This window comes from Betta splendens, chromosome 3 (assembly GCF_900634795.4).
Source record: "Betta splendens chromosome 3, fBetSpl5.4, whole genome shotgun sequence".
NCBI classification, from domain to species: domain Eukaryota; kingdom Metazoa; phylum Chordata; class Actinopteri; order Anabantiformes; family Osphronemidae; genus Betta; species Betta splendens.
Window position 1 is genome coordinate 16,292,805 of NC_040883.2, and position 14,809 is coordinate 16,307,613.

The 14,809-nt window shown below is 44.8% G+C and overlaps 1 protein-coding gene across 11 annotated transcripts in view; it reads left to right on the plus strand.

Annotated features, from left to right (window-relative positions):
• The window catches only part of tjp1a (tight junction protein 1a), a 69,283-nt gene that overhangs the window by 15,662 nt on the left and 38,812 nt on the right, over positions 1-14,809 (plus strand). Inside the window, exon 1 of one of the 11 annotated variants that reach the window (XM_029143652.3) lies at positions 10,514-10,657. The exons of 9 other annotated variants lie outside the window; for them this stretch is intronic. In XM_029143652.3, coding sequence (XP_028999485.1) covers positions 10,571-10,657 — 87 coding nt within the window. In that variant the 5' untranslated portion in view covers positions 10,514-10,570. Of the gene's footprint in view, positions 1-10,513; positions 10,658-11,900; positions 12,324-14,809 lie in introns of those variants that run through there. One more of the 11 variants, XM_029143656.3, reaches the window with a different exon arrangement.

The following is a 14,809-nucleotide window of genomic DNA, read 5'->3' on the forward strand; positions in this document are numbered from 1 at the left end:
TATGTTTGAAGTATTTATTTTAAGGGGGTGAATGCCTTTATCCTAAATACACTGAAATCACTGACTGTTATTAGTTTATTAGAAGGAATTATGTCAATACATTCATCTATACTTTCTATATAAGAATGTTATTTCTGAATTTGTAGGTTAAAGTTATATTCATTGTAATGGTTCCATTTCTTTCTCATCACGGATTAAAAGCCTCACATATTGTTCTCTAGATTAGGCTGATCAGGTTGTGATGCTGTTTACCTTTACCTCGTCCTTGACTGCAGTACACCGTCGCGGCCACCGACGGCGCTGTTGCCTCACTGAAACAAGAACAAGTGAACTGAAACTGTTCTCCAGTGAGTCTGTCTGGAAACAGTTCATTGAGAGCGCTCATCCTGCAGAGGGCAGAGTTTCACCGCTAACCACCTCAGTGCTGCTGATGAGAGCACCACTGACTCCCTCGGTGCCGGGCTCCATTTTAACTGTGTGAGTGGAAGAAGTTGATTTTGTTGTACAGCACAAACAGATTTCACATTGTATTCTGTCTGATGTCAGAATGTGATGGGTTTGACAGCGGATGATGTGGAGAGAATGACAAGTCCATGGTGAAGCGATAAATGCAGATTTATTGTCAACTAAGCTTTTAGCCAAAAGATGGTGGATGTCTCCTTTTGATTCTTTCCAGCATTCATATGAATTTGTGCAGCTGGATTATTCCATATCTGGGTTACTTGTGTGTATTACACCCACAGTGAAACTTCTTGCAGATCTTCTGCTCATGTCTGTGCTGTTGTGTCTCTCCTGACTTCATGGCCCTTCTGAGAGATAGAGAGGCACAAATTCATCTGCACCTCATGTTTATAAGTTTTTTTTATCATGGAGAGGCATCAAAACGTCCTTAGTAGCACTGAGATGAGTGACTGAACTGACTGCTTGTATCGGAGCCGAACATTAGCCTGGCCCCGTGAATGAGGAGCGTGTGAGATGCTTTTGCAGGGAGCAGCTGAGGAACAACACGTGGATAACAAGCACAAAATGTACTGATGTTGTTTTTCTTATTCTTCTTGACAAAACGGAAATGACAGATTTGAACTCCTCCGCTTAGCAGGAGATGTTTCATTAAGCGGAGAGGAAGGCAGCGGGGGATGACTGATCAGTCAGGTGATAGGGATTTGAAGCTGTTTGGAGCCAGGACTCTTAGTCAGACAGAAAAACCCACTAATTTCCATTCAGTTTGACTTTACTGTCCACTTCATCCACTGTTTCCACCTTTTACTGCCTTTTGAGCGTAATCTGCCTGGTGCCATCGGTCTTAAACCCGCAGCCCAGTTACGCTCCAGAGAATAAGAGCTGTCTTTTACACCGGGGTCTCTCTCTCCCTCTGAGCCTCGGTGACGTCGCCGGCAGATTTACCGTCCTCATTCCTGCATCCCTTCTTAGTGCTCCTTGTTTTCTTTTAATAAAACCGCTGGCCTCCTCAGGCCTGAGGCATGCGGACAGGCGAGCAGACAGAGGAAACGCGGGTACTGGACATGTAGGTGGGCAGCGATGGGGAGTGGGGAGTGGGGGTGGAGTGGGTGCTGTGAAAGGTCACCGTCAACGGCGCCGCACGGCCGTCACGTTGACGTCGGCTCCGCTGAGCGGCTGCGTCCGCGTCCGACTGGCAGCCGGACGCACGGCGCCGTCCTGCAGCCTCAGATGTTCCAACCGGACGCACTGGTGACGGCCCCTGTGCCGCGGCGAGCACCCCCCCCCCACCGCAACCGTTATCAGCCGAGGTTCATTTATGGTGAGCCATAAATAAAGCAGCACCCAATGGAATGAATTGATTTCCAGAAGCACACGGGGGCCGTGGAGATTTATGCTGCAGCTCGCAGCCTTATATCAGGCTTTCTGATATGTTTTGCCCTTCATCTTTTTTATAGTCCATCAGTCTGCTTCTATGCCTAGCGCTCAGAGCTGAGCTACTGTAAATTATAAGATTTGCCAAATATTTCCCTTTGATCTACACTTGTCTTCCCTCCTCTTTTCTTCTTATTCACCCATGCACTCTGCTGACCCGGCCCTAAGCAGCTTTGCTTTCCCCCTTTTCTCTCTCTAACTTTCAGAGACTCCCTCACACACAGACACACATCTCTTAGTTTACCAAAGGGAAATTGCCCAGACTCTGACAGAGCAGCCTTGTTCGAGGTCTTGAGAGTTAATGTGCTGCTTCAGAACATCCCAGTAGTTCCTGCAATCCATCTTGCGAACCATTTACATACCTAATCTACACATCTGCGTATGTGTGAGCAGCCTCCCTCCTCTATGACAGATGTTTTCCCCGCTGGTCTGAGTTCGGATCCATGCACCCTGTGCCAGTCCGTCCTGCTGTGGGCGTCCAGGTGCTTCAGGAGACATACCAGACACGAGTCCATTAGCGCTGTTCATTTCCCCTCTGTTTGCCTCTGGTCTCCTTGCCGCTCCGCTCCCCAGTCCAACATTCCACGCACTCCGCTGGAATTAAGGGAGAGGCCTGTGGCGAGGCAGGGAGCGAGCTCAGGAATGTCTCTGTTATCACAGGGAGAGAGGGTGGAGGGAGGAGGAGAGCGGGAGGTCAGTGCGCGGAGGCAAGGTTGACCGCTGGAGCCGCAGGAGCCTCCGTCACCCAACCTGCGATCCCACACACGCGCTTTACAGCCGAGGCCCAATCACAGCACGCGGGCGGGCGGGCGGAGGGGGGGGGGCTAATTTTAGAAGCGCCGCTCTTTAAATCAATATCCACACCGCTATCAGTGGCAGCGTCATGTAGATTATCTCACGGTCTTCACAGATGTCACACCAGGTTGTCGCGCCTCTCAGTCCTCCGCGTCGGCGCGATGCACGCAGGCAGCGCCGTCCCTCTGGACTCGGAGCTGGAGTCGGAGCTGAATGCATGCACGCATGTGTGTGCTTTGATATGGAGCCGATCAAATGGAATTCCTCGCGTCGGCTGGCTTTATTGGCTGTTGATTGATGTTTGCACTAATGAATGCTGGTCACATCTAGATGTTCGGTGATACATGTGAAAGGCGAAAGGAAATGTAATCTGCATTGTGTTTAGTTGGCATTTTTCTTGTGAAATCTGGTGATGGCAAAACATCAGATATGAAGCGGCGTGAAGTGTTTTAACACTGTAAATTAATTAGAGACATCTCAAGCAGCTGTTTTCAAGTAAAGGATTAACAGTGTATGACAGATCGCTGTCATATGTTATGTTCTCCCATTGTTCCGTGGGTTTTCCTGCACACGTTCTAGGTTCCTTCACCACAAACACCAACCTGTTAGTTACTGTGCTGTACTAGAGTCTTTAGTTGAACTCACACTAATCTTTGTACAGTTTATATCGAAAAGGATCCTTACTAAGTAAGTATTAGTCCAACATTTTATTTGTCAGTGTGATACAACTTTTCAAAGTTTTTTCTCCTCTATATTGTAAAACATTGCTTATTACATATGTTGTATTTCTGATAATGAGGTTTAAGGCCCTGTGCTTAGATTGAGGGACTTTGCGGTCTGAAACGTGTCTGCCCTGCAGCCGGCTGTGCAGTGTGACCTTCCCTGGGGACTGCTGCCTTTGCACAATACAAACTGACTAACAGCATGACAACAGAACTAATCACAGCCTTGTAGCTGCGGTCTGCGTAATGTTCCCTCTGATGCACGCTGTAATTACAGATATGTGTGTTCTGTCAGATGCACACAGGCAATGCACAGCAATGGGCAAATGTAGTGAACTCTTAGACAACGGCAGAACTGCAGTCACTGTTTGTCTTTTGGAATATTAGAGCTTCAATCAGGCCTGATTGTTTCTGTTTCACTCTGTTGCGCCGCTGATACAAGAGTGTGGTTTTCCAGTCGGGACCTGGGTCAACAGCGCTGGGCTTTTCGGTGAATGTAACGGCAGGTTGTGAAAACTGTCCTCCGTGATGAAACATTGCTCACTGGCTGTTGTGGAAGAGCTGCGTTGCTTCAACCGTATTAGCGTCCGCCACCGGTTTACTGTAGCTGTTAGCGGCAATAAAGCCAGCGTTTTTACAGTCCCAGCTGTCGGCTCGGGCCCGGCCGGCGGCGGTCCAGCTGAGGAGCGGCCCAGGTAGGAGAGCGGTAGGCAAACAGAGGCAGGTCGCATCTCCACAGAACTTTGTTTCCTGTTGGCGGTGCAGCAATAACAAATACGGCAGACGAGCTGCGCATGTTAATGATCAACCAAACGCAGGTTCACTGGCATGTGAGCGTACGCCGAAGAAACGGGAGTTGTGCACCATGACTTGTCCCGCGCTTTAATTGTGAATCTTCATAATGTCGTTTCAGAGACAATAAGGTGAGGTCAGTTTAAAATCAAACCTGCACCTGTGCCTCTCCAGATGCACAACACACACGACTGAGCTCAGAGGACCTTTGGCCGTAGACTGGACCCCCAGCACTCAGACCAGTCCCGACCCGACCCGACCCGGCTCCGGCCCCACAGAGCCCACACAGATAGGTGGCTTAGACTGGCTTTCAGGTCTGCTCCCTTTCTGCTGAGTTCATCAGGCTGCTGCTGTGAGCCGTGGGCCGGCCCCACTGCCTTGTGCTCCGTTTTTTTTTTTTTTTTTTCGGGCGACAAATGTGCTAAAACAGCACTCTGTAATCACTTGGCATTAGGGGTCGTTGTGTTGGGCATTAGCGGTTAGAATTGACCAGTGGGACGTTATAAAAATGAGTCTGACAAAAGAACACCAAAGCTGATGAGTCTGGGTCTTGGCACTGGATGGCTGGAGGATTAGTCAGCGAACACACTGGCCGGGTCGTCTGCAGGGTCGGGTCCTATTGCATCTCATCACCACCGGGCTCGAAGCGGCCCCTGCGGCTGCCGCGTCTCCGTCCGCCTCGCTGGCCGGCCGCGTCCCGCTTCGCTCCGCTCGCTGCTGCCGCTCCTCCTTCCGCTCTTCTACCAACAGCGCGACGACGTCTCCTCCCGTCGGGCGGACGCTTCACCGGTGGAGCGTGTGATGTCATAAACGTGCCGTGGAAGCAGGGCGAATCATTCGTTTGTCACGATTGTTAGTGTTGGCTTCTTTTTTTAAGTACAAAAGACACAGATTAGTTTAATACATAGGTATTTAAATGCACTCACTAACTAACCGCTGCTTCTACTTTTAGAATGATTTCAGATGATTTCAGTGAATCCCAGCCCTTTTTGCCTGACTGGCACATCTAAAGCTGAGCTGCTCCCTTCTCCTGGGGCCTGGAGTGCTTCGTGTCCAGAAGCTCCTGTCTTTTCCCAGCACCAGCAGTTTCATGCGGCTGGAATGCAGCAGTAACAGTCAGTACCATGGGAAGAGTCACTCACAGTGGGAGTGGAGATGAGATGCACGTCCTTTATTCAGGCCAACACTGAGTTCACTGCAGTTTGAGCATTCCCTCATTTGTTGCAATTTGTGGTACGATATAATAGTCTGGCTGAATTCTTCCTTATCTAATCCACTGCTGGCCCATTTTGCTCTATCTTTTCTGCTGTTTTCTTATCAAATCTCGTCTCTGCTCTCTTCTGTTTGAACCGCTTCTTCTCTCTGTCCTCTAGTTTCTATCCTCTGCTCCTTTTTTCTTGTGATCTTATAGACCCTTTTTCTTTTGTCAGGTTTTTTGATCACATCGTTATTTCACCACATCATTTAGTTTTATTACTTTTCCCCAACTCCTCTTTAAAACTTCACTTGTGATGAGCTTGAGATTTCTGGACTTTATTAGTCTTATGTGAAGAACTGAATATTTTTGTACTTTTAGTTGGATAGAAGAAGACAGTAATGAATTTTTAGCTGTGATTAATAAACAGGTAATACATTTTATGGGTGTCTAACTCTACAAACCTTAAGTGTTTATTACTTCATGAAATGAGCGATGTTTGTGCAGCTTTATATCATTTTATCTTCTCCAGGAGATGTGGCAGTATCAGAACAAAGTGTTCTCAGATCTGTGGGTTCCCTCATTCTGCAGCCTTGATGGTTGGTTACAGATTGTTCTTATTTAAAAAAAAACTGACATGCCCAGCATATTCATACCTTTTCTATTGTTTTCCAGATCTAAGCACAGAAAGTCTCTTTGGAGTGTTTTATCAAGCTACATTATCAGTGTTTACTTTACTTTCACTCATAAATCCCAGACTAAATGCAAAACAATGAACAATCATTCCTGTCACCGTCATAGCACGATATTGGTATGTGTGGAAACTTTCCATGTATAGTTGCAATGTTAGGACATTCAGAGAAAGCAGACATCAGAGTTTTCTTACTACAGTGTTTATACTGCAAACAGTGGAGATCATGCAGGTTAACCACAGGAGTACAGGCTTGACCCTTTGATTTCCACTTCCGCTGGATTGCTCTATCTTTGGTGCCATTTTTTCCACTTGGAGGAATCCCCATGTCATAGAAGTTCAGCTGTTGCCTTATTTTTAAAACTTCAAGGCAAAAGCATGTTAAATGTGTCTTACAGTAGCATCAGCGTCATCTAATTCTTTCTCCCTTGGAAAACAAGCTCAGGCAGTTGGAGTCAGAGAGAGTCCATGAGTCAAATGAACCACTTAACACCTGGCAGGGCCCGTCATGGCAGGGCTGCGTGCCGGACCCACTGCTGAATAATGCTCAGTTTGACGGCGGTGAGTTGTGGTCTCCCAGCATGGCAGCCTGGAATCTGCAGCCCTCGCCCGTGTTAAGACATGTAAATCTTCACTCTTCCTTGCAAATCAATTACATGCCACTTAAAGCGCGTGTCCAATGGCATCTCGGTGCCTGCTGCTCGCTGTCGACACCGTAACTCGAGCTGCAGCTGTCGGGCTCACCGAGACGCAGCTCCGCGTCTCAGTGCAAGTGGCCGGATTTGGGGGCCTTGTCTCCAAAGCCTGTTTATTAAACAGTAGATTTACAGCACGCTCGGCTAATCGCATGCTCACGCAGACACCCAGGCGCAGCGTAGTAGCACAGATAGAGCTGTATTCCATCTCTCTTGCATCTCTCTGCACAGCACATGATTACATTTGACGTAAAACGGTATCTAAGACTCAGTCCAGCCTGTCTGTATCACTGGTGAGGTAAATGAGAACAAATCTGCCTTTACAACCCGTCAAAGGGTCATTAGGAGCGCTAACGTGTCTGCTATCGACTGTTAAGATTTGCAGCCGGCGTTAATTTACGCTGCATATCATCGCCCTAAACGTCAGACGGCAGCGTGTATCTTTAAAGGTCTACAGGAACCGATTACACAGAGAGGTCGGGATTTATGGTCATTTGGAAGCAAATCTTTCAGCTTTTCCCAGTGAACGTGTAAATATTGTGTTTGCACCCAGTTATTACTGCTTCAGGTGGACATATATTTAATTGCTACCAGACAGTTTTACTGCTGCTTTTATCAAAGTCGCTCTCACCAGCACAGTGACAGTGTGGAGTAAATGTGATATATCTCTATGTGTGTCTGTGTGCGGGCTGCAAACGTGTCTCTGCCACTAGTGCCAGTGTCTTTATCAGAGTAGAACCCAGTGAGCCCTTACTAAGGCTGAATTTGATGCATAAGATGTAGCAGTAAATCTGTGAAGTGTCCCTTTAGCTACATAGTTAAGCAGCATGTGTGTTGGTTAGGGGGGGGTGTAATAAAAAGCTTCAGCTTAGATTCCACAGACAAAAGATTAATGCACATTTGAATTTATTCTGTTTAGCTCTTTTACCACATGACATCACAACGCATCTCTTTATTACATTTAATGCGTTTAACATAACTTCTGATTCATCAAGAATCAGAAGAAAAAGTTCATTAATATCTCTGGGGAAAAAAACTATTATGCACGGTGTGAGATTTGAAACTTTGGAGAACAGCCTGTACTTTATCTTGTGTGTCATGAGTTGGAAGGCACAGCGCCGACACGGTCTAATACAATTATCCTCATAAACAACTCCGCAGTACCAGTGCTGCTTGAAGTTATATTTGTACTGTAACAATAAAGGGAAAAGGTTGTATTGTTTGTCACCAAGTGTTTACTGGCAGAGCACACGCTCATGCACAAGATGTGGCTCATGATACCTTGGGATTTAAGAAATTTTTAATTTATAGTCTCATTCTGCAGCAAACAATGGGATTGTCACATGGAATGGAAAGCATGACGCAATGGTTAGGTCACCAAATATATTTAGTGTATTCACTGTTAGAGTCTCAACCTTTAGTACTCAGGTTTTGAGGTGCAAAGCCAGGGTTGCATGTTTTGTTTAGTGAGAAATAATCAGAGGAGCAGGAAGGTGGTGGAATTTCAAGTAGACCTGCTGTGGTGCGCTGCAACTTGGGTCATTACTTGTTAAATTACTTGAGATATCGCTGAGCAGCAGAGCCGAGTTCAGCCAGGTTCACGGCAGCATAGTCTCTGTTCTCAGGCAATAAAAGGCTCAGCAATCCTAGTCTGCTGAGAGGGGAGAGAATGATAGAGGCAGAGACGCAGGAAAATGAGAGTTTTTTTTTTTTTTGCCTGGGTGATCACAGGCTGCCTCTTGGAGTACATGTCTTGTGAAGATTAAAAGTAGCCTGGTTCACTATCAGTGATTGAAGACCCACTGTGGTAAATTTAGTGTGCTAAAAGCTAAGGAAAACTGAGTCTCCATCCAAAACCCAGCGCTTTACACTGTTCTTCACACAACCTATTTATACCGTTTTCAAATGAGCTTAGAAACAACACAGTTGACATAAATGTGAATATTTACTCCATTATAAAGAATACATTTTATCTGCAACTGATTGATGACCATAACACTGATCGGGCACAGACTTTTAGCACCAGCTAATTTTAATGTTGTGAATGGGGTCAGCACAGATGGACATCATGCTTTCAACAGCATCTGCAAGGCTGTGACTGTGTATGCACCTTTTAACTAATTGCTGTTCTTCAAGTCCTTCCTCCCTTATCTACGCTAAATTATGTTATACTTATATAAAAATAATGCAACTAATTAAACTGATACTTTGTCCATAACTTTGCATCCATGTTTAAATTGTCAATGGACAGAAGGAGACAATAGGTTTCACAGTAAGACAGTTACATAAGAGTCAGAGCTTTGAACCTGATGCATGAGGTCACTTAATACTATTCTAAACTGTTCTACAGTATGTTGATATAGAGCTATACTATTTTATTTATGCTTTTGTTATTTATCTTGTTCCACTGGTTCACAATTAATGTGACCTTGGCCCTGAACTATATCCTCTCACACATGAAATCTAGATTTCTTAAAGTCCCGAAACTACAAAAGCCTGAATAATATTGACCTTCTAGGTAAGAGGTGAATAGAAGAGTCGTGTGCTAATCCTGTCATATGATCCTAATCTGATGCCAAACAAGCCTCCTAAGCAGAGATGTGTTAGTTGTATACTCATTATTAGCACCTTTCCCACCACAGCTTTTACTGGAAAAATGAAAATTGTGTAAGTGAAGGTCACTCAAAGAAAGGTCCGGAGAACTGTTTTTAAGCATGAGGCTGGTTATTTTCAATACTATTTGTATTGTAAACAAATTCCAAGAAAAGACCAACAAGCCAAATGATAAGGATTCGTTGTTTTCCAATGTTTGCATACTGGCATGCATATATATATATATATATATATATATATATATATATATATATATATATATATATATATATATATATATATATATATATATATATATATATATATATATATATATATATATATATATATATATATATATATATATACGGAGAGAGAGAGAGAGAGAGAGAGAGAGAGAGAGAGAGAGAGAGAGAGAGAGAGAGAGAGAGATCATTCAGGGTTGTTGGTTCCCACTAATGTGACGAAACTTCAGTTGCTCCCACGTCTCCAGGAGGTTTCTATTAGTAAGTAGAAACAGAGCCTGAGCGGGACCTGCAGGGCAGGCCTGAGTCAAGAGGACACCGGAGGGATCAGAAGCCTCACACAGACACCTAACTAAAGACAGATGATGGGAGACAAGCATCAGCTTCGAGTGTTCGCCAATACAGAACAACTGGCTCAACATCACATTCTTTATTATTCACGTTCTGTGCTGATGCTTATGTGAACCCTTCTGTGTCAGCCAACAGCCCGCTTCACATTTTTAAGATGTGCACATTTGTGCGGTTTCACTCTACATTAGCCTTTTCGCTGCCTTTTCGCTGCCGGAGGCTCCGGGGTAGTGAACCTTGTGATGTGCTTCTACCAAATCTGGGCCTGCATGTTTGCCTTTGTTTTCCATGCGCCTGCTCTTCCATAAGCGCACCTGAGCTTTGAAGCTGCCTGTTGCCTGGAAGAGCAGCGTGCGCGTGTGATTGTGAGCGAGAGAGTAGCGGGAAAGAGAGCGGGGACGCGAGCACGGAGGACAAAGGCTGCTTTGATCACACTGGAGTGTCACTAATGTCTTGCTTCTCTCAGTCAGAACATCTGAGGTACATCACAAGGCGTAGATGGGAGTGAGAGGAAGAAGCAGAGGAAGGACTCTAGCTTGCAATTTTTTTTATTTGCTATTTTACACCTCAAGTTTTAGTTATTTTCGCAAATTAGAGACATCATGTTAAACATCCTGCTGTCTGCACTGATTGATCCCGACAGGCATTTGAGGAGCTTCACAAGGAGTGAGCGGCTTGCATCAATACTAGTATGTATAATCCCGGAGGCATTCTGAACATTGTTGTGTTAGCTCACCCATGCATTTTTGCAAAATGCTTTGTTGAATCCATGTGGTGTAAACTGTATATTTTAGTAAATGTCTTCACACATGCTTTAGAACAGTGCTTGCGTTTCCATGGCAGAGGTTTGGCTGCAGGTTTTGGTTTTAGACTCAGTTCGGTGATCCGTCCGTCTTGATCCTCTTCTTGGAGTGACTTGACCTTTCTGGAGGTCATCGCCTGCTTGCAACCCTCAAGACTCCTGACTGGCAGTATTTGACTTGTAGGATTATAGCTGGTGGGAATTAACCTCGTGGACCACCTACATTGCCATAAACCTGCCCTTCGCAGATCTGCAGGACGGCCAGAGGAAGCAGTCATTAGAGGAGTCAGACTGAGGGAATGTGGCGGCTGGGTTTGTTTTGAGAAGCAGTGGACACTCAAAAATCGGACTGCACTTTATCCTTTTATTTCTTCAAAGGCCCAGTTTAATGTCGCCTGCGTCGTTCGCTGGGAGGAGAAGTAAATTGTGAAACAATACAAGCTGAGGTCGTGGCATCCTGTGGGTGGGGTCTGGTTTAGGAAGTCATTGGAACTTCAGTAAATGGCTTTTGTGGTTTCCTGTGAGGTGACTTACCAGCCGCAAACACAATCTGAGAAATCTGCGTTTAGTGCAGCAACTCATTTAGTAATTACCCAAAACGAGCCGCAGCGGTCTGTGTGAGGTCTGCTAATCTTTTTGGAGCCAGTCACATTTAAAACATTTTCCTTGGAGCAGAGACTTCATCAAATAGCCGCGTGGTGATATTTATTGCGTAACTAAATCACAGCTGTGTTACGTGCTCGCGCAAAATGAAGGGCTGCTGCGCTCCCCGTGAAACACGTCCAGCCAACATTCTCCATCGCCTCCCAGTGAAAGTGAGCACTCAGCAGCATCAGCGGGGACAGCGGCGTCGCTTCTCCTTATTGTGTCCCGGACCGCTGATTCCACGGGACCGCGGGGGCGGACGCGTTTATAACCGACATAAAAACACCTAAACTTCGCTGGGTTAAACCGAAAGGAGATTAAAAATAGTGATTAAAAATAAATATGTATTGTTTTAACAAAACAAATCGACATTAGGGTAGATATGGCAGCGTAAAGAACAGTGTCCCCGTTGTTTTAAAGTGCACCCCCCTCCGCGCGCGCGTTGGTCCGCTCCGCCCAGACACGACTCGGCCGTTGCTCGCGGAGCAGAGGAGGGAGGTTCGTCCAGCCTGCCATTGCTGCGCACCGAGCGAGTGATGCCCACTCTTCACAACTTTTCATCCAGCGGTTAGCGACGCAGCGCCGGAGCGAGGGGCCCATTTCGCGCGTTGCCACCGGCCGAGCGTCTCCCGCGACTCGGCGCCCGCCTGGGCTAGCGTTAGCGTTTCGGGCGACGGAGATAAGATAATGAAGTTTGGACTTTCCGCCGGGCTTCTCGTGACGTGTTCCCCGTCGTCCTGGATAAAATAAAATAACAACGCAGCCCGGCGTGGCGGCAGCTGGGTGAACATTCAAGCAGGAGGGAAAACAGCGCGCTCACCCGAGTGGTTATCTTAAATAAACAACTTTACACCGGACACTTTGGAGCGGAATAGCAGAGTAAAATGTCCTCTAAAGCTTCGAATAAGGTGAGCGAATGGATGGGAAAACCCGAGTGTTTGGTGCTGGTGTTACGCTGCTAGCTTAAGTTAGGCTGTAGCATAAATAAACTTAATGTGTGCGACAAACAGAAAGGGGAATTATGGCTAAAAAGACACAGTTGTTAATTGTATTGTGGTACACACGGCGTATGTGAGCAGTGGCACTACGGTGGTGTTATAGTGCGGCTAATGGTGGTGCTGCTGCGTGTGTGCGTGTGTACGAGAGGGTTTCTGGTTCGGGGCTATCCTAAAATGCAAACCTAGTACCACAGCTCGTTACCACACCTCTGTAACTCATCTACAACTTTACAAATAATTTGGCCTCATCGTCTCATTGCCGCCGTTTGTGCCACCGACGGACCGCTTTCGTCGTCGGTTTCACATCAGCAACCTGTTGATACTGAAAGTTAATTAAAAGCAGTGGCAGCGGATTCTTGGATGCGAAACGTAACTCAGCATTGTCTACGTTTTTTCGAACCACAGACCCCAGAACACATCACAACAACAACAACAACACAAACTAGATTCGAGTTTAACTTTAAGAATATCTTGTTTTCATTCTTTTAGTTTTTTTTCATTGAATACTTATTATTGCTTGTAGGTGAGATTAACAAGAGCCATCTATAATCCAAAGAGTAATCAGTTTCATGAACAAAGATAAAAAAAAATGAAAGTAAACTCTTGACACAGTTTAGACTGTTTTTGAAGCAATTGAACCCAAATTAATCGTAATTTTGTACATACTGTAGAGGCTGTTGGCGCCTCTAAAGTCAGTCCTCTAAATGTACTAAACATGTACGATATTTTCTGGCATTATGTAATGTATGGTCATGGTTAATGCTTTCCTGCAGACTAAGCAGGGTCTTATCAGCTGTTGACTGATACCTAAATAGGCTTGAGCATGTCTAGTGTGCTTTTCTCAGTACATTAAGTTTGCATTTCTAGACATGCATGACGTTGTGGCTGTGTTTCTGAAACAAATTATGCTAAGCAGAGTTTTAGTGGGTCAATCCACGTATTAGACAAATATTTTCACACTGTGTTCTTAGTAGTGTTTTCCTGTGAGAGGATTACTTTTAGTCAGTTTGACAAGTGAGGAATGTGCTGTGTTGGTTTAACAGAGGGATTGATATTCAGGTTTGGGTGGTTGTTCCAGTTAGGCGAAACCGCGTCAGAGGGTGACGTTATGCTGGACTGAATATGATGGCAGGCCACACCTATAGTATAGTATAGTATAGTATGAATGACTGCGTTTGAGTAAAAATTCTCTGTGTGTGCTCTAGTAATTGGGGCGGTGATTCCTAACATTTTTATTATTTACAAAACATTGTTCTAGTGTTCTATTACACTTAGAAGGCATTTTAAACATTTGTTTGGCTTTGAAACTGAAACTAGTAGTAGTAACTGTATCATAGAAGTGATAGGAAAACTGAGAACCTCACTACAAATCAAAAGATTTTTGCTTCTATGTTTTTAACCTAGGGTTTGTTAAACACGCATTCCTCGCTCATTGCACTGATTAGCAATAGCTAACACCCAGTGGGTATATTAAGCAGCCTTCTGCTAGCCTTCTCTGTGGTTCATCTCTGAATGTCCATGTTTTGACCCCTCCCTTTTGCCTTGTGAGTAATTGGTACAGCACTGGTATTAGTCACAAATCATGTAATCTTACAGTTATTGATTAACTGATAAAGTATTGCAATGGTGTCATTCAGAAAAATTGTAACCGTTGAGGGCGTTGCACTGTTATTGCACGGTAAGTATTGCATAATAACATGTAATAGTGTGTCATTAGGTTGGTATGCAAAATTATTAAGCATTAATTCAGTTGGAACAGCACCACAGGCTGAAGAAACAACAGCCCTTCTGCTCGCCACCATTTCCAAAGTTGACTGAAAAACTTGCCTAGTTCCAGACCTAGAATCGCAGTTCACATTCATTGTTGGTTGGGGTATGATGCAGACCTTGATCACTGAGCCTTGATTACTATTATTATTACTTGCAATTTTGTCTCACATTTTCAATCCAACATTTGACCCTTATTTTATTGAGTGAGACTAATTAATTCATAAACACACTAATTTATATTCAGGATAGTAAATACATTGCTCATTACTTGATTTTGGCCTTCAACCATTCCTTCTAACTTGTTTGAATGTATCACAAAAAGAAATTAATTTTAGGGTATTAGCAGTCTCTCTAGCCTTTTTTACATTTGTGTGAGAGGACTGTCTAAATAGAATGGTAAACACATTTGGATAGAGGAGGTTGGTATTAATTAGAGATTCACAGTAAGGTTCTATTTTGCTTTGATGATTAGAGATCTCTATTTACAACTCTGAGGGAGGGAAGCGTAATTAGAGGAGCAAATGTTAGGAAGAGAAACAGAATCCTGGTGGTATTTTTCTTCTGGGTTCTATTGGGGCAATCAGAACTGGTGTGGCAAGTGATATGGTGTATGGAGCATACATACG